Source organism: Meriones unguiculatus, chromosome 6, assembly GCF_030254825.1.
Source record: "Meriones unguiculatus strain TT.TT164.6M chromosome 6, Bangor_MerUng_6.1, whole genome shotgun sequence".
NCBI lineage: Eukaryota > Metazoa > Chordata > Mammalia > Rodentia > Muridae > Meriones > Meriones unguiculatus.
Genome location: NC_083354.1, coordinates 12,888,440 through 12,907,458, shown reverse-complemented (window position 1 = coordinate 12,907,458; position 19,019 = coordinate 12,888,440). Strand labels below are relative to the sequence as shown.

The 19,019-nt window shown below is 38.0% G+C and overlaps 1 protein-coding gene across 3 annotated transcripts in view; it reads left to right on the top strand.

Annotated features, from left to right (window-relative positions):
* The window catches only part of Hmgcll1 (3-hydroxy-3-methylglutaryl-CoA lyase like 1), a 115,214-nt gene that overhangs the window by 32,150 nt on the left and 64,045 nt on the right, over window positions 1-19,019 (top strand). For all 3 annotated transcript variants that reach the window (XM_060384745.1, XM_060384743.1, XM_060384744.1), the window contains exons 2-3: window positions 12,631-12,711; window positions 12,911-13,018. In XM_060384745.1, coding sequence (XP_060240728.1) covers window positions 12,631-12,711; window positions 12,911-13,018 — 189 coding nt within the window. The remainder of the gene's footprint in view (window positions 1-12,630; window positions 12,712-12,910; window positions 13,019-19,019) is intronic.

Here is a 19,019-nt window from a genome sequence, read left to right as displayed (position 1 = left end):
CCTTAACTGTTTCTCCACCATTTGATATTCCTCTATTGAGAGCTCTCTGTTTAGCTCTGTACCCCATTTTCAATTGGATTATTTGGTTTGTTGGTGTTTAATTTCTTGAGTACTTTATATGTTCTGGATATTAGCCCTCTGTCAGGGGTAGGGTTGGTGAAGATCCTTTGCCAGTCTGTAGGCTTTTCAGTTTCAGGAGGTACCATTTATTGCTTGTTGATCTTAGAGCCTGAGCTTGTTGGGTTCTGTTTGGGGAGTTGTCTTCTTTTCCAATGGGTTCAAGAATCTTCTTTTTCTTCTAGCAGATTTAGTGTGTCTGGTTTTATGTTGAGGTTTTTTATTCTATTTGGACTTTAATTTAGTACAGGGTGATAAATGTGCATTTATTTGCATTTTTCTACATGTAGGCATCCAGTTAGACGAGCACCATTTGTTAAGATGCTTTCTTTTTCCATTGTATGGTTTTGGCTTCTTTGTCAAAAATTAGGTGTCTGTAGGCATGTAGGTTCATTTCTGGGTCTTCAGTTAGATTCCATTGATCCACCAGTTGGTTTCTATGGCAGTACCATGCAGTTTTTATTACTTTTCTTCTATAGTACAACTTGAGATCAGGGATAGAGATACTTCCAGAAGATCTTTTATTGTACAGTATTGTTTTTCCATATGAATATGAGAATTGTTCTTTAAAGATCTGTAAAGAATTGTGTTGGTGTTTTGATGGAAATTGTATTGAATCTGTAGATTGCTTTTGGTAGAATGGACATTTTTACTATGTTAATCCTACCAATCCATAAACATTAGAGATCTTCTCATCTTCTGATATCTTCTTCAATTTCTTTCTTCAGAGATGTGAGTTTTTTCGTAAAAATCTTTCACTTGCTTGGTTAGAGTTACATCAAGATACTTTATGTTATTTGTGGCTATTGTGAAGGGTGTTGTTTCCCTAATATCTTTCTCAGCCCATTTTTTTTCATTTGTATACAGGAGGGATAATTTTTTTTTGAGTTAATTTTGTATCCAGACACTTTGCTGAAGATGTTTATCAGCTGCAGGAATTCCTTGGTAGATTTTTTTGGGGGTCTCTCTATATACGATCATATTACCTGTGAATAGTGACACTTTGACCTCTTCCTTTCTAAGTTGTATCCCCTTGATCTCCTTTAGTTGTCTTATTGCACTCACTAGAACATCAAGTATTATGTTGAAGAGACATGGAGGGAGTGGGCAGCCTTGCCTTGTCCCTGATTTCAGTGGGATTGAGTTAAGTTTCTCTCCATTTAGTTTGATGTTGCCCAATAGGTTTGCTGTATATTGCTTTTACTATGTTTAGGTATGTGCCTTATATTTCTGAGCTCTCCAAGACTATAAATATGAATGGGTATGAGATTTTGTCAATTTTTTTTTTGGTATCTATGGAGATGATCATGTGTTGTTTTTTCTTTTAGTTTGTTAATATGGTGGATTACATTGATTTCTGTATATCAAAGCACCCCTGCATGCTTGGGATGATGCCTACTTACTTGGTCATGGTGGATGATATCTTTGATGTGTTCTTGAATTTGGTTTGTGAGTATTTTATTGAGTATTTTTCTGTCAATGTTCATAAAGGAAATTGGTCTGAAATTCTCTATGTTGTGTCTTTGTGAGCTTTAGGTATCAAGGTGACTGTGGCCTCATAGAATGAGTTTGGTAATGTCTCTTCTGTTTCTATTTTGTGGAATAGTTTGAAGAGTATTGGGGTTAACTCTTCTTTGAAGGTCTGGTAGAATTCTGTGCTGAAACCATCTGGCCCTAGGCTTTTTTTCGAATGGGAAACTTTTAATGACTGCTTCTATTTCCTTAGGGGATATAGCACTATTTACCTGATCTTCATTCAGCTTTGGTAAGCAGAATCTATCAAAAACATTCTCTATTTTACTTAGATTTTGTGGCATAAAGTCTTTTGAAGTAAGACCAAATGATTCTTTGTATTTTCTCAGTGTCTATTGTTATGTTCCACTTTTCATTTCTGATTTTGTTTATTTGGATAGTTTCTCTCTGCCTTTTAGTTAGTTTGGCTGAATGTTTGTCTATCTTCTTGGTTTTCTCAAAGAAACAGCTCTTGGTTTTGTTGATTCTTTGAATTGATCTCTTTGTTTCTAATTTTTTGATATCAACCCTGTTTGACTATTTCCATCTGACTACTCCTCTTGGGTGTGTCTTCTTTTATTTTATTATTTTATTTTAAAATGAGCTTTCCTCTTAGCCAGGCTTCAATGTGTCCCATAATTTTCATATTTATTGAGTTTTAGGAAGTCTTTAATTTCTTTCTTTATTTCTTCCCTGACCCAGTATCATTGAGTAGAGTTGTTCAGTTTCCATGCATGTATAGGTTTTTTGCTGTTTCTGTTGTTGTTGAGGTCCAGCTTTTGTCTATCATGGTCTAATAGGATACAAGGGATTGTCTCAATGTTCTTGTATCTGTTGAGGCTTGCTTTGTGTTTGACTATATAGTCAATTTTGGAGAAGGTTCTGTGAGATGCTGAGAAGAAGGTATATTCTTTTATGCTTGAATGAAAAATTTTGTAGATGTCTATTAGGTCCATTTGATACATAATATCTGTTAATGTCACTATTTCTCTCTTTAGTTTCTGTTTTGTTGACCTGTCCTTTGGTGAGAGTGGGTTGTTGAAGTCTTCCACTCTTAAGATGTGGGGATAGATTTGTGTAGTTTAAGCTTTATTAATGTTTCTTTTATGAATGGGTGTCCTTGTATTTGGGACATAGATGTTCAGAATTGAGATGTCATCTTGGTGGAATTTTTCTTTGATGAGTATGAAGTGCCCTTCTTCTTCTCTTTTGATTAGTTTTGGTTGAAAGTCTATTTTATTAGATATTAGATTAGCTTCTCCAGCTTCTTTCTTGGGTCTATTTGATTGGAAAACCTTTTCCAGCCCTGTCTGTCTTTATGACTGAAGTGTGTTTCTTGTGTGCAGCAGAATTATGGTTCCTATTTATGAATCCATTTTGTTAGTCTGTGCCTCTTTATTGGAGAGTTGAATTCATTGATGTTTAGAGATATTAATGACCATTGACCTTAGTTCCTTTTATTTTGGTGTTGGTTGCAGTGGTGTGTTTGTGTACTTGTCTATTTTTGGGGTTGTTATAGTGAAGTTATTTATATTCTGTGTATTTTTGGATGTAGTTAACTTCCTTTGGTGGGAGTTTTTATTTTAGTATCCTCTATAGGGCTGGGTTTGTGCATAGATATTGTTTAAATTTGGTTCTGTTGTGGAATATCTTGATTTTTCCATCTATGGTGATTGAAAATTTTGTTGGGTATAGTAGTCTGGACTGCCATCTAGGTCTCTTAGGGTTTGAAAAATGCCTGTTTGGGTCTTTCTGCTTAGAAGTCAGGTGTGATTGCCATTATATGTTACTTGACATTTTTCTTTGAAGCTCTTAGTATTTTTCTTTGTTCTATACATTTAATGTTTGATTATTATGTGGCAAGATGATTTTTTTTTCTGTTCTAATCTATTTGGTGTTCTGTAGGCCTCTTATCTGCTTATAGGCACCTCTTTCTTAAGATTGGGAAAATTTTCTTCTGTGATTTTGTTGAATATAATTTCTGCTGATCGGAGCTAGGAATCTTCTCTTTCTTCTATTCTATCATTCCTAGGTTTCTTCTTTTCGTGGTGTCCTTGATTCTTGGATATTTTGCGTCAGGAACTTTTTGGATTTAATTTTGTTTTGTTTTGTTTTTTTGATGGATGCATCTATTTCTTCCATTGTGTCTTCTACACCTGAGATTCTTTCTTCCTTATCTTGTATTCTGTTGGTGATGCTTACCTCTGTAGTTTCTGTTTTCTTTTCTATGTTTTCCCTCTCTCAGATTTCTTCAGTTTGTGCTTTCTTTAATTTCCATCTTCAGATCTTGAACCATTTTGTTGATTTCCTTCACCTGTTTGTATTTTCCTACTTTCCATTAAGTGATTTAATTCCTTCACCTATTTGGACTTTCCTGTATTTCTTTCAATGATTTATTTTCTCTCTAAAGGCCTCAATCTATTTGATTGTATCTTCCTGTATTTATTTACAAATTTTATTCATTTCCTTCATTATCATCTTCATAAGCATAGATTTTAGGTTATTTTCTTGTGTTTGGGTTGTGTTAGGAGATCCAGGGTTGCTTGCCTTGGGATAACTGGGTTCTGGGAATGCCACATTTTTCTGGCTTTTGTTGATTGTATTTTTATGCTGACCTATAGCCATTTGGTTGTGTCTGGCATTGGCTGTCGGATCCAGTTGCTTACTGGGTGTGGGAAGAGCCCTGGACAGGAAGCTGGATGTTCCTGCAGAAGAGATTCTGAGATTGGTGGGAATGATCATTGGACTGGTGGGTGGATCTCAGGGACTTGCCTGTGGGTCTCTTCAGATGTTTCATATTGGGGGCGAGGTGAATTCACCAGGAGCTCAGGGATCCTCCTTTTGCAGAGGGAAGTCCTCGAGTCAGCTGCCCTGCCACTGGCTTTCTTGCTGTGAGGTTAGTGAGCCCAGGCTGTGCTCAAACACTGCTTGCTGGGAGCAGCCTATTTAGCAAACATGTGACCTCAGAGGTTCTCCTGGTATCTTTATGGCGATGGGTTGAGCCTTGAAGCAAAGTCTGGGCTTGCTTCCATGGGTCCTGAGCATCAGGAGACCTGAGGGTGGGGCCTTGTGCCTGCGTTGGTAAAAATGAGTTTGGAGCCGTGAACACCCTGGTACTAGAAGGTATCTCTTCCATGGAGCAGTGAGAGTGGTCGCCTGAGTTTTGAACCTATAGCCTCAGATATGGGAAGGTGTCCCCAGGACAGTGAGAGTGGGCCTGGGTTTGTTGCCTTGCCCTGAGTACTGGAAGGTATCCAAAGATGGTGGGACTAAGCAGGCGGCCTAGGGCTGTGGCTGTGCTGGGCAAGACCACAGGGAACTTTTCTCGGGATTAGCTGGGTGGCCTGAAGTTGGACCCTTGTGTTTCCCCGGGGGTTCTCCTCTCATCTGAAAAACACAAATGTCATGGTTTTGGGATCCACAGTATGGTCTGTTGGTCGCTCTGCTCTCACTGCTGAGCTGCTGTTCAGACACCCTGCATGGTCATGTCCATCATCTTGGATCTCCCACTGGATACTCTTTTGTCCACACTTCTTTGCTTGCAAATGTTCATTACATTGAGTAATTGGTCTGATTCAAGGCTTTTGCTCTACTATCAATACTTGGTCACCACTAGGACTCCTCTCAGGTATCCTGTGTCTCTATGTCTCTGAGATCCTGCAGTTTGGATCTGTATGACTGGCCCCCTCATGCACTCCAGCAGTTCATCAGTGGGGTAGATATTGTGGTGGGCCAACCCAAAGCCCTGGATCTGGGCAAAAGTGGTAGCTGTACTGGTTGTAATTTTTCAAAAGCTCATTTCATTGTAACTTGTTAATCATGCATTGACTCTCACATGTTCCATGTGGAAGAAGTACACTCCATCCCCTGCCCTAGCGTAGCATGAAGAGCTTTGTGTCATATGCTATGGTAAGTTATGGTCATGAAGTTTTAGTTGTATGGTTCATTACATCTACCCAACAACTTTAAAAATATTAGTTAATGTGTTGGCTAAATGAAAGGCCAGTTTTACTTTCCTAAATTTTAGGAATGACTTGATTCACCAGAACTTCCATTTTTTTTTTTTTTTGTTCATAAATTCTTTTAATTCTTACACATTGGAAAGTGATAGGCAAGCTTAGTAAGTGGAAAATGCTTGTTGGTTTTTTTGTCCAGGGTTAAGTTTCTTTCTTTTTTTTTTTCAATGCAGTTTATTCAGAAACCTTGAACAATCCTCGGACCCTGGGGAAAGCCAGCCCACAGCTTAAATAGCTTCTGGGTAGCCAACCCAGGCGTGCCATGTGGGCAATGCAGATATTCCATTTTTAAAAAATTAGATCAGTTGTTAATTTGTTTGTTCTTGACAGATAAACAAAGAAGGACTTGCAGATATATTTTAAGATAGAGCTTTATAGAGTGTTATTGGATCATAGAAAGGAAAAGTTCCATCTAAAGTCTTCTCAAATAGTTGACAAATAGAATGACAGATAATGAAGACTATAGTTGAGGAATTTAACTTATTGTTGATATTAGTAAACACCGGGAATGGATTCTTCATGGGTCTCTTACATGCTAACATGTTAAGAAGTAAGGTCCTTTTTAGGCTGATCTTTTCAAGAATGTTGGTTTAGCAAATGGTATTGGAAAATGCAGATAATTCTCACTACACATTATTAAACATTGAGACCCTCCAAATGAGGTTCCAAGAAGGCAACCCAGTTTCTGTGGAGACATACACTTGTGGCCTCCAGTGTCTCATTTGTCTTTCAGCTTTAATGTGTAATCCTTGAATACGTGTAATATAAAAGTTCTCTATTGTCGATCTTTAGTCTCTTCCAAGCAATCTAGCTATGTATTGGCTTTCCAGGAAACTTTATAGATATACAGATAAAACCTCATGGAATAACTGATGTAAGTGTGCATGTAGTTAGAATTCAAGGATTTAAATTAATGTCGTTCACTGTCTCACCTTGAGAGCCTACTGGACCTTAGATAACCCATTTTACCTTCTTTCTTACTGCTTCTAATTGACTTTAAAAAAAAATCTGTAACTCCTTATCTTTCAACACTCCTTATGACACAAGGACTGTGTGTAATCCGGTTATGCTGAAGGTATTGGGAAATTGCTTCTGTTATTGGTTTAATTGGATTAGATCCAAGAAGAAAGTAAAAGCACATCAAATGAGAAGATGCTCTGACTTAACTGAAATGGTCATTATTTTTTGTTTTCTTCATATACTGGTAAATAATGACAACCGAATCACACAGATGCAAAGGAAAATACGCAGCCCTTTAATTGTACATGACATATAATTTTCACCTCCAAAACACGCTGTTCTTCCTTTTTTTGGTAAACAGTCCCCTTTAATAAAGCAGTACTCTTTGTCCATGTGTGTTGGAAGATAATTCATGATGAAAATGCAGTGGAAACAATGATAATGAGATCACATTTTACAGTCGCCTGGTTTTGATTTTGTTCTTGTCTCATTTCTGCCATTTGAGGATGAGAGTTAATAAAAATAAGGGAGTGTCTCTCCTTACTCCATCTGCTCATGCCTTACCTCTTACTTCTTGGTTAGATTATAACTACTCCATCATTAGGCATGATTTCAGTATTGTCATCCAGAACTGAACCTAAAGCTGAGGAATTTGTGCTCCCCGCTTAGCCCCCGCTCTCCCAGGTTAATTCGTGCACAACTGGAGAAGATACAGAAATGAGAATTCTTTTTTTGTTGTTATTTTTTGTTAATGAATTGTAGTTTCACAGAAATCATCAAAGGCTGTTAGAATTCTATCAGGGATTGTCTGGATTCTTTCTAGAAATTAGCAGAGGATGATAATCAAGTCAATCACAACTTTGGATGCCAAATAAACCAGTGAGCTTCTTTTTCTGCTACACACACACACACACACACACACACACACACACACACACACACGGGCCTACATCAAAAATAGTCACTTCAACAGGCCCAGAACGATAGCTCCAATGGTGCTGAAGTGGCTTTTAGATCTTGGGGTAACCAAAGTTGTCTAATTAAATCTAAAGCCTGTTCAAAAGGAGGGAACTTATTCATGATACAATAAACCTAGGCAAGAACCACTGTCTGGAGAGCCCTAGACCCTAGACAAGAACCCACGACTCATCAAACCACTGTGATTTCTAACCTTATTCTTAATTCTTAGGCTCATATCCAAAAAGTGCAGCCCTTTTTGCGGAAGGCAGAGACTGTTACAGAGGTACTCATCTAGTCAACATGCAGAGAATAAGTTACCGTGGTGCTCAGCCCCCAAATGGGGTACCCATAACACAATACCTACACCTAAAGTGCGATGACATTGAAGGAGGAATATAAAAATGGTTAGAGGCTGAGAATAGATGACTACTAGGATACACTGTGTTCTGGACATGACAAGGATGTTGCATACATGACATCTCGACAAGATGGTCATCTGCACAAGATTTACAATAACTACAACAGTCAACATGCCAACATGGATGGGACAAAATTCCACAAGGCTGCATGCCTACATAAAGACCTACATAGGTCATCAGTGGATGCTAAGGGGAAATCAGTTTTCTTCATAGGTGGGCCCCCAATTCTGCATGGTCAGCTGTTGACATTTGTACATGTGAGCAATACAAATATGCACATATGCTGGTTATGTGTGTATAGCAACGATAATTTTATTAGAAGAGGTCATGAATTCAAGAGGGAGTGGGCAGGGTAGAAAGATTTGGACAGGGGAGGAAGGGGGGAAAAGATCTAACTACAAACTACACATTTATGAAGTTCTCAGAAACAGCCATCTCCTTCTTGAACATGTGTTATCCCAAGGACAGAATCAGCTGTATAAATTGCTTAACTTGGGTGTACTGTATTTTTCAAGAAACAAAATACTTGGAAGCTCAGGTCCTGAGTGTCTAAGCTGATTTTATCTTCTTACTTGAAGACACGATGATGAGTTCTCTACACTCGGCTCAGAAATGGCAAGTTATGATGCTTGTATAGTATGAATGATACAGCTCACATTTCATTTATACTTCATATAAAGTTTAGAATGAGCCTAATTTTTCCTATTTAACAGAGGAAGACAATGCAGCCAGTCCTGATGAGACATAATAGGCTAGGGTCAGATAGAAAGGGAGGAAGTCCTCTCACATCAGTGAACTAAAGGAGGGGCAGAAGGGGAGAAAAGGAGGGTGGGATTGGAAGGAGATGAGGGAGGGGGCTACAGTGGGGACACAAAGTGAATAAAAATAAATAACAAATAAAATTTAAAAAATTTGACCTTTTAATTAAGCATACTTTGGTCTACTAATATGCTTATTAACATATTCTTATTAATTACTATTTAATTATCTAATATTTTATTAATACATCTAATGTATCTTCTAAACTGGATTTGTAGGACTGAAGATTCCAGAATCCAGACCATTTGCTGTCTCAGCTATGGAGTAAAAGCAGGGTAGGCTAGGCAGTTAGGAGATTTGGTCCTGTTTGGAGAGTGTCAATCTGGAAGCAGCATTTGTTGGGAGAAATGATGTGTGAGATGGGAAAAAATAAACAGCACTCTTTCCTTCGTCTCTAGCCTCAGCTGTCTATGCACAAGCCAAAATATCAAACCCGCATTCAAATTCAGGGAGCAATAGTGGCTTCTTGCTTGATTGTTTGTGATTAATGCAAAGTCCATATTTAAAGTAATACCTATTAACCATACAAAGTAACGGGTTGGTTATGAATGTCTATGTATGTATATAAGGTGTCTGAATCAAATTCTCTTCAAAACTTCATTATTCTTTCTGATCCTCATCTTCTCTTGCTCTTCCACCTTCTCATAGCATCATCACCTTTGCCCCTTTCCAAGTAAATTCATATATTCAATAAAATATATTTACCTTTGTGAAGTTGGTTTACTTGGCAAAGCATGATGATAACCATTTTCATCTATTTTCCTGAAAATAGCATAATTTTTCCTTACGGACAAATAAAATACAGACTACATTTTCTATTTTCATAGGCACCTATGATTTTCTGACTTGGCTCTTCTAATAGTGCCATCCACGTTATGCATGGGTATGTAGATATTTATATTGTAAGCTGGCACTGGTTCATTTGGGTATGTATCCAGGAACTGCCTAGCCAGATCGCATGATGGTTGTATGTTTAGCCTTTTAGTAAGCCACCATACTGTTTCCATGGTGTCTCGACTAACTTACATTCCACCAAATAGTACATAAATGTTTTTTATTTTCCTGTATTCATGCCCAGACTTTTTTTTTTCCTTGACAGCCATTCTGACTTGGATAAGATGGAATTGCGGTGCAGTGTTAATCTGAATTCTCATTGTGGTTGTGGTTAAGATGGTTGAACCATTATTTTCTTATATTTATTAAAGATTTGTACTTCTTACTTTGAAAAGTGTTAAGTTCTTTTGCCCACATATTGACTAATTTATTTGCTCTTTTGTTGCTTAACTTTTTGTTTTTGTTTTTGTTTTTCTTCAGATACTCTAGATCACTTTGAATTCTTTATTGTGGATATTACTGTCTGTAAGATGAATAGCCCGTAATGATTTTTTTAATGATCTGTAACAGTGAAATTGAATTATTCAAAAAAAATTGACCTTTGGGATTCTAATCATAATGCCTATCACAAAGATATAATAAATGAATTATTTCAATGTTGCAAATAGTATAGTGATGTATCAGGATTATATTCCATTGATTTTTTTTAAACTGTTTTAATTTTGTGGAGTTAGAATGATTTTAACAGAGTGTAATTATTTAACTTAAAAAAAAAGAACCTAGTCTATTGCTTTCTCTTCTGTTGCTGTGATAAAACACCATAGTCAAGAAAACTTAGAGAAGGAAGGGTTTCTTTGGGTTTACAGTTCCAATGGAGGAAGAGTCCATCATGGTGAGAAATCTAGCAACAAGAGGCAGGCATGGGGGCAGAAGCAGGAAGCTGAGAGCTCACATCCTCAACTACAAGCGGGAAACAGAGAGAGCAAACTGGACATAAATACACAAAACCTGTCATCAGTGACATCCTTCCTCCAGCAAGTTCACACCTCCTAAACTATCTTAAACAGCACCACCAACTGAGGATCAAATGTTCCAATACCTAAGCCAATGGGAACATTCTCATTTCAACCACTCCCTGACCACCATTTTTTCTTTATTTGTTGGTGTTTTGAGACAGCCTTTCTCTGTGTAGCCTCAGCTGTCCTGGACTCACTTTGAGGAGCAGGCTGGCCTGGAACTCACGGGGATCCACCTGCCTCTGCCTACCTGAGTGCTAGGATTACAGGCATACACTACCATGCCTGACCATGACCATATCTTAACCTCAAGTGCATTTAGTCCAACTCCAAAACTCCATATAGTTTGTTGTTGTTTTTTGTTTATTTGTTTTTGTTTTTTAGTATCAACACTGTTGAAAAGTCCAAAGTATCTTTGGAGACTCATGGCAATGTATTAATTATAATTCTTTGTTAAATTACAAAACACATTACGTATTTCAAACATATGATGATACAGAATGGAAGACTTGGACATAGTTAGTAAATGCTGAATCAAAGCAGGACCAGAACGTAGCAAATTTTGTAGCTTTATGTCTGGTGTCAAACGTTTTAAACGGCCCTGCCTCTCAAGCTCTGCTGCCTGCAACATTCATCTCTCTTGGGCTGGCTCGGTCCACTTCCCGTTTGCAGTCATCCTTGACAGATATGCCATGGCTCTGAAATCTCCAACATTTTAGGGTCTTCACCACAGCTCAGGATTTATTTTCACAGCATCATTCAATAGCCTCTCAAAGCATATGGCTCTCTAAAACCCTTCATGAAGGGACTCCTCTGCTCGACCTTAGTGGTTCTCTGAAACCACAGAGGAAGAGTCCAGGACCTCTTCACTCTTTTGTGCTTTATGTCTTTAGAGCCAAAACCACATGGACAGCACTGCCACATTAGGCTGCCAGTTCGGGATGGACCCTGGCCACCTGAATCACATTAGCAGCAGTATTTTCATTTAGTTGCTTTCAGAAAATGCCCCAGGTTTTCTTACAGCAGTTGGAAGCTTAGCTCGGTGAGGTCTTTCCCTGAAGGCACCCTTCTCTTCATTCCAGTGCAGAGCGGGAGACCTCCTTTTAACTGTACTCATCTCCTTCACAATTACAGCCGCTCTTCCAGCACATGCCTTGGCTGGATCGCTAAGCTTCTTAGCGTCTTTCTTTCTGCTCCGCTTGTTCTTGTTTCACTGCAGACCTGCAAAAACATTATCCGTATCAGTCATGGCACAGATTCACTGTTATACTGCCTTGAAATTTCCTCTAACAAAAGGTTAGCCTATTTCTTTTTAATTTAGCCTCAGTTAAATTCTTAGGGCATGGGCAAAAAGCAGCTAGACTTTTGGCCAAAATATCACACAAATGGCCTCCCGCACAGTTGTTGTTAAAAGTCTTTGCTTCCCTCTGAAACCTCTTGAGCCAGGCTTCTATTATTTGCTTTGTCTTCAGCACTGTCTTTCAGGCTCCTGCTAGAATAGTGGCTTAATTTCTATGTTCAACATGTAACCACTTTTCTAGGCCTAAGTCTCATTCTTCCACGTCCCCAAACAACAACAGCAACTACAGACACACCTATGGTTAGATTCTTCATAGCAACAGCTTACTCTCTGTAACCAACTACTATATTAGATACTTAACTATTGCTGCATATTACAGGTTTTTAGATTGGTGATAGTCTGTCTGATGCACAGTAACAAGGAGCAGGAATTGGGGAAGGTCCTGAGTCAAAGGAGTGAGCTGGATGTAAAGCAAGGCTATGAATTCCAAATTCAGCCTTTAGTAAGATGTTTTCTTCATCAAGGCAACATCTATAAACCTCCAAAAATAGCACCACCAAGTGGAGACTGAGTGTTTCAAAATCCAAGCCTATGAGGGACATTATCATTCAAACCATTACAAATAGTTTGGCAATCCAAGTAATATCTTTTTTCTTGTACTCATTCTTGCATTTCAGGAAGTATCCCAGTTATCTGGACTCCCTGAATATGTGAAAATAGTAGAAGTTGGACCTAGGGATGGATTACAGAATGAAAAGGTAGGTTTAGATCAGCTTTACCTAGTGAATTCCTTAAAATGTTAATGGTATATAGGTTTTTATATATTAAACTATATTGTGGTAATTACTGTTTGAATTTTTAAATCATATTGTTTTTGCTTCTAATTAGGAGTAATATTTTGTGCTTCAGTAGATTTTATACAATTCATTTATGCAATATGTTTTATAATTTTTTTAGGTTATAGTTCCTACAGAAATAAAAATTGAATTCATCAATCAACTTTCCCAAACTGGCTTGTCTGTAATAGAAGTAACCAGCTTTGTGTCTTCCAAATGGGTACCACAGGTATTCAAATTTGTAATTATATAGTTTAACATGTTTAAATTTAGTGACTGCTCTAATATACACACAGATGTATAGATATATATCATAATCAGATATGATTGCTATAATAATTTCCATATATTACAAATTATTAATTTGTATTCTGATAGGACTTGGAAAACATTTGATATATGAATTGAATCCTAATGCTCTCTAAGAATAAATACAATATTATGCTATTTTTAAAGAGTAACCTGTAACCATATGCTAATATTATATAAACAAATGATCCAAAAATTCAAAGGTACGTAAAGCTTTATAGCAACTTTGGGGCCTGCCTTGAATTTACCATTTATGACTGTCATTTTGGTTAACCTGAGTATCTTCAAGTGTGGTAGAATTTCACACTAACAGATGAGTGAAGCAGAGATAATTCTTTTTTATTTTATTATTATTATTATTATTATTATTATTATTATTAGTTACATTTTATTAACTCTATCCCAGCTGTATCCCCTTCTCTTATTCCCTCCCAATCCCATCCTCCCTCTCTCAGCTCCTCCCTGCCCCTTTCCAAGTCCACGGATTGGGGAGGACCTCCTCCCCTTTTGTCTGGCCCTGTTTTATCAGGTATCTTCAGGACTGGCTGCAAAGTCCTCCTCTGTGGCCTAGCAGGACTGCTCTTCATTTGCTTCTTTTATCACTCATATTTGCTGGCATGTAATGTGTGAGACACAATAGAAGAAATAAGTCATTTACAGTTTTCTCATTAAAAATATAAAGATACTGTACTTTATCCAGAATTTCAGACATTTAACAAAACTCATCAATCCTGAGACTTGATTAGAGTGTTTGAGGCATGATTAGTAATTAGTGACCAGTTGGCTTCATCCTTCCTAACCCAGTGCCATTATAACACCCAATCCCTGACTCTCCCCTCTGTACTTCATTTCATTGGTTACTTCCAATCCCCTTCCTGTAGTTCCCATAATTCTCTGCTCTCTTAATTCAGCTGCTTTCATGTTAAATTTTTCTTTTATCTGTGAGACTGTCTCATGCCTGCTAAAATTCGGTTCTCTTGATATTCTGCTTTTAGTGCTCTTGCCTGCCTAAGATCTTCCTCTTCACTGTGCCTCTTACAACAACGGCCACTTTGCTGAGGAACAAAGGGCTTAGATTATGATATACTTCAACTGGATGTGAAACTGGCATCGCAGTCTCATGAGATTCAAACCCACACTAAGGCGTACCCATACCTACACACCCACACATACACCCACCCACCCACCCACACCCACACACACACATACATGCAATGCACACGAACACATCCACACACCCACTCCCCCCTACAACAAACACACACATGATTACATGTGCAAGAAACTAGTCTCGATTGTATTCTATACTATTTTTTTTTCCTTTTCAAGTCCACAGATATATTAGCAACCGACAAGATATTACAGTCCCTTACACGGAATATAGAAGCATTGTTTCTTCTTTCCCTATAAGTCTTACAGGGACTAAGATAGGCTCCCAGAAAAATCAGCTCTAACAAACACATTCTAACGTTTTAACACCGAAGAAGCCTGGAAAATCCACATTCAAGTCTTGGCATGTGTGAGCCCGGTTTTCCTCTCCACCCGAGCTCCATTAATGCCGTCCTCTTTGCTGAAAGCCAACACCAACTGATTCTTGTTCCTATCCTCCTGGCTCTTGAACATGGGCACCAGCATACGAAGCACTGAACACATACATTTGCTTAGTTACCTCTCAGTGTCTGTATCCTCCTGCAGTTAATACAGGATGATGAGGAATGGTGAAAAGTGACTTTTTCCCAATCACAGTGAATTTGGTGTTAACAGAGAACACCACGCAGTAATAACTCACTCTTTACTGAGTTACTATCATTTCTTGTCAGATAATGGTTTTTCTCATTTATGCACTTCTAAATCTTTTCTGATTATTTACTGTTCACACTGGGCCATGAAGGTAATGTCTGCGTCTCTTTTGTTCATCATCCGCAGTGCTTTGGCCATAGTATGTAGGTATACAGTAAATTACTGTGAAATGATTAATAAATCAATCAGCTTAAAAGGACCGTAACATATTATCTCCAATTAACATATAATTATCCAATTATAGGTAAGCAGCCCTGCTTTTTATGTTATTATATAATTATATAACATATTATACTATTTCTTATTTATGTAATATATTCCAACATAGAAAATATTTGTAATACTTATGTAATTATATAATTAAGTAGACAGCTATCTTCCTTAGGAGAACACATTGTTTGATATGAATACATTTTTTGATTATTTTGTGAAACAATTTTCACTAGCTGTCATTGATTTTAAGCGACTGCAAGAAATTTTCATCATCTTTAAGAACTGAAGTTGCTCTGTTTGTGGCACATTCTACCCCTTTTTACATATTTGGTGTATCCCTAGGAAGGGACAGGACACACTGGCCTAGTTATAAAATTAGTCTAGAGTGGATAGGTCTTGTTAATGTTAATAATAAATTCTAACCAAAATTTCATTTCAGATACTGTCTTGATATCTTCGAGATTTAATAATTCCCCGGTGATTTAAAAAGTTGCATACAAAATATTTTTCTTCTAATATGAAGATATCCATGCTTTCCTGCTACTATTATTATATGGTAATAGAAATTGCTTGATAGGCTATCCTTCAGACCCACCCATGATGCTCACAGAGACATCTGAAAGAATGAGGCTAGAACAATTTCTAAAGGGCCATACTTACTCTCTTGTAGCGAATCACAAGAAAATATCACAAAAGAAAAAGAAATGAAGCCTCTTTATAGGTAGGAGCTGGAGTGGGCCTCCTGGACATACCCATGACAGGAATATAAAATGACAGAATTCATTCTGAGTTGGGTCCCAAGCTGAATTTGGGATTAGCCTACTGAAAATTCACGAGCCCAATTTTAAGCTCAAAGTAACATTAAGCAAGTGACTGGATTGCCGGCACCACACAGCTCCCGAGAAGACCTGTGCCCTTCTCCCCAGCATACCACGCAGCTGAGTATGGGACTTAACCTCTCCGGACCTTAGAAACTGTAGCACAGATGCCCTCAGCACAGGATGGCTGTGGGTAGCCACCAAGGGGCAGTCGCATCAATGGTCCCTGTGTGTGCGTGATCACGGGGCCTACCTCCTGACTAGTGTTCAGTCATTCCCGCCATGACTCTGTTAATAGGTGTTCACTTTAAGCCTCATCCGGTTCCACGTACTAAAGCAAAAAAAGGGATTTCAATAAATCATATAGCTACAAGAGAGCAGTGTGCCTGAATCAAAGACAAATGCTACAGACTTCATCTTTCAAAGTCACTCGCCGTGCTTTTGAGCCCATCGACCGTTTCTCTAAAGGCAGCCTGCGGAACAACGTGTTTTTGTAGTGTGTCCTTCGCGTGTGTCTGCTTCAGGTTCTGCTGAACATGCATTTGGAAAGCTTTCTCTTCTAAAGCTTTTCCTTCTCATCCTAGAAGAACACCGTGTCTCAGAGCCCTTTAAAGAACTGTCTGAGATTTGCACACAATAATTCTGGGGTAGCAGCTGCTCCCACTTTGTCTGCAGCGATCTCTGCTTCTGAAGACAATGCCTGCGGTCCTCTTGGTGCTCTCTTGGCACTCTGTGGGTTCTGCGTTTCCCTGGAGTGGATTCCGTATCAGACGTAGGTCATGGGAATAGTCCTCCAGTTTATGTTTAGATTGCTGCTTGTTCACTTACTTCTTTTTTTAGCATTTTAAAGCTTTTTTACAGTTTCCCTCCTACTGTTTTGCTTGGCAGGGGCTGTCTAACTCAAATAGCTTAAAGAAAAGTTCCACGGTAGCATGGTGCCATATAAAACAGGATCCTACACCTATATTTTAAATGATCACAGATGATAAAATGCCTGCCATTAAGAAATACATGTTCTTTATAACTTATCTGGAAAAATATTTCCTTAGAGTGATATGTAACATAAGAATATTTGAAATTAATCCAGGTAGCCCCTCATTTAGATGGAACACACAATAGCATGAGAAAGAAAACACATTAAAAACAGATTTCCTGCACCTTTGGAATGTGTCTGTTACTAGTAAGCTATTTAAATTATTATAACTACCGTATTTTTAAACAACTAAAGTTTTGTGCTAGACATTAACCTGTTCTTTTGATTTGTGTTTTATTTGTATAAATGATCAAAATGAATGTTACTTTGTTTGAAAATAGGAATAAATTTAGTATGTATCACCATATATATATATATACATATATATATCATATACAATGGGTCAGTTATAAATATTATTTATCCATGATGAAGCTTTTGCCTATTGGAATAAATGGATAAGAAGTTTCCCCAAAGGGATAGAAGTGAGTTTTTCTTTACAAGAGTAGAAACAAACAAACATAGAAGACAGTAGCATTATTATTATTATTATTTTTACAAGTCACTCTAACATTTGTAAATAAGGTTAAGGCTCACATTAACCAGGAGACCTCTGTAACCTTTCCTGTACACTCATTCCACTGTGGAGGACAATTCGTTCTTATTGAAATGGAAGTACATTTACCTGATTGACATACCAGGTTTAAATTTGCATCTATGAAATGTGAGAAACCACATTATTTAAATCTGGTTCATCTTAGTCTTTCTGTCTGTGTTCTTTACAAGGAGTGTAGATAGTAAGATGGTAGGGAGATAACAATTTTGTGAAGATGAGCGTGAGAGAGAGAGAGGGAGGAGAGAGGAGAGGAGAGAAAAGAAGAGGGAGCAGGATGCCTCCAGATTGCTGGTTTGTGAGACATAGCTAGGCCACAGAAAGCTCTCGAGATGATTCCAACGAAAGGATGTCCACTCTACTTACATGAACTAAACATGACTCCTGACATTTCCACCAAGGGAATCTAAGCCAAGCTAACTGAGGCAATACTTCCTATTTCCTGATGTTACCCCATTTACCCTATTACCCAGGAGTCCTTAGTGTTACCCAGGAGTCCCTGCTGTTACCCAAAAGCAGAAACTGACAGACTACGGGGGAGAAACACAGAATCCAAAGTCTCCACAGAGGAGAATTACGTGGATCACACCTGTGTGTGCTTAGTTCTGTGCTGCTACATGCTGACATGGAAGCCAAAGCCACATTGTAACCTGTGACTCCATCATTATCATAGTCTGTACCTGTAGGTCCCTCATATATTTGCAGTAGAGATAGATTTATTTAATGACTTCAAACAGCTTTAGGAACCAAATATTTTAATCACCAAGAATCTCCATTGAGAAAGTTATTTTATTTTCTCATCTATATTGATATTCCAGGTATACACATTAATCATACTTTCTTTAAAAAAAAAAGTATCGACATGATGAGATCAAATGGTATATCTTTCTTAGAAGCAGGGACTAAATGACTGTATTGTTTTGTTTCTTAATTTACCTGAGCACATCGGTTTCCTTACGCATCAAATACATCTGTGTAGTCAATTCGTCCTCTGGATAGGAGTGAAGATTCTAATTGATATAATGTAAATGGCATCACATGGCTTTTAAAGTTATGTGGGAGAAACGGTGCTATGGGAATTGTGGTGAACTTGACATCTGTTTCCTGGTTTTACAGGAAAGGAGCACTTCTACCTGAGTAGGTGCACCATTAGCCCTTCAGAAAAATTGAAAGCATAGATGCTTTTGCCTTTTCACTCTGTTTCTAGCATTTAATACACAAGCCACGGACCCTGTGGATTGCTTTAAGGGATCCAGTGTGCTTGCTTTCGCTGAATGTGTACCCTGTGTCGTCTGTTTTGTAGGGAAAATGTGTCTACATGCATGTACCCAAACACTTGCAGGTACCACTCAGCCCTGACAGCTGAACCAGACAGGTTTTCATTGTGTGCATACAAAATATTCCGTAAGTTTAGCGACTTAAAAAAGTTTAGTGGCTTATGTCTTTCAACCATAAACAATTCAGTTAATACCCGGTCAGGCATTCCAGAGACTTCTTAGGGGTT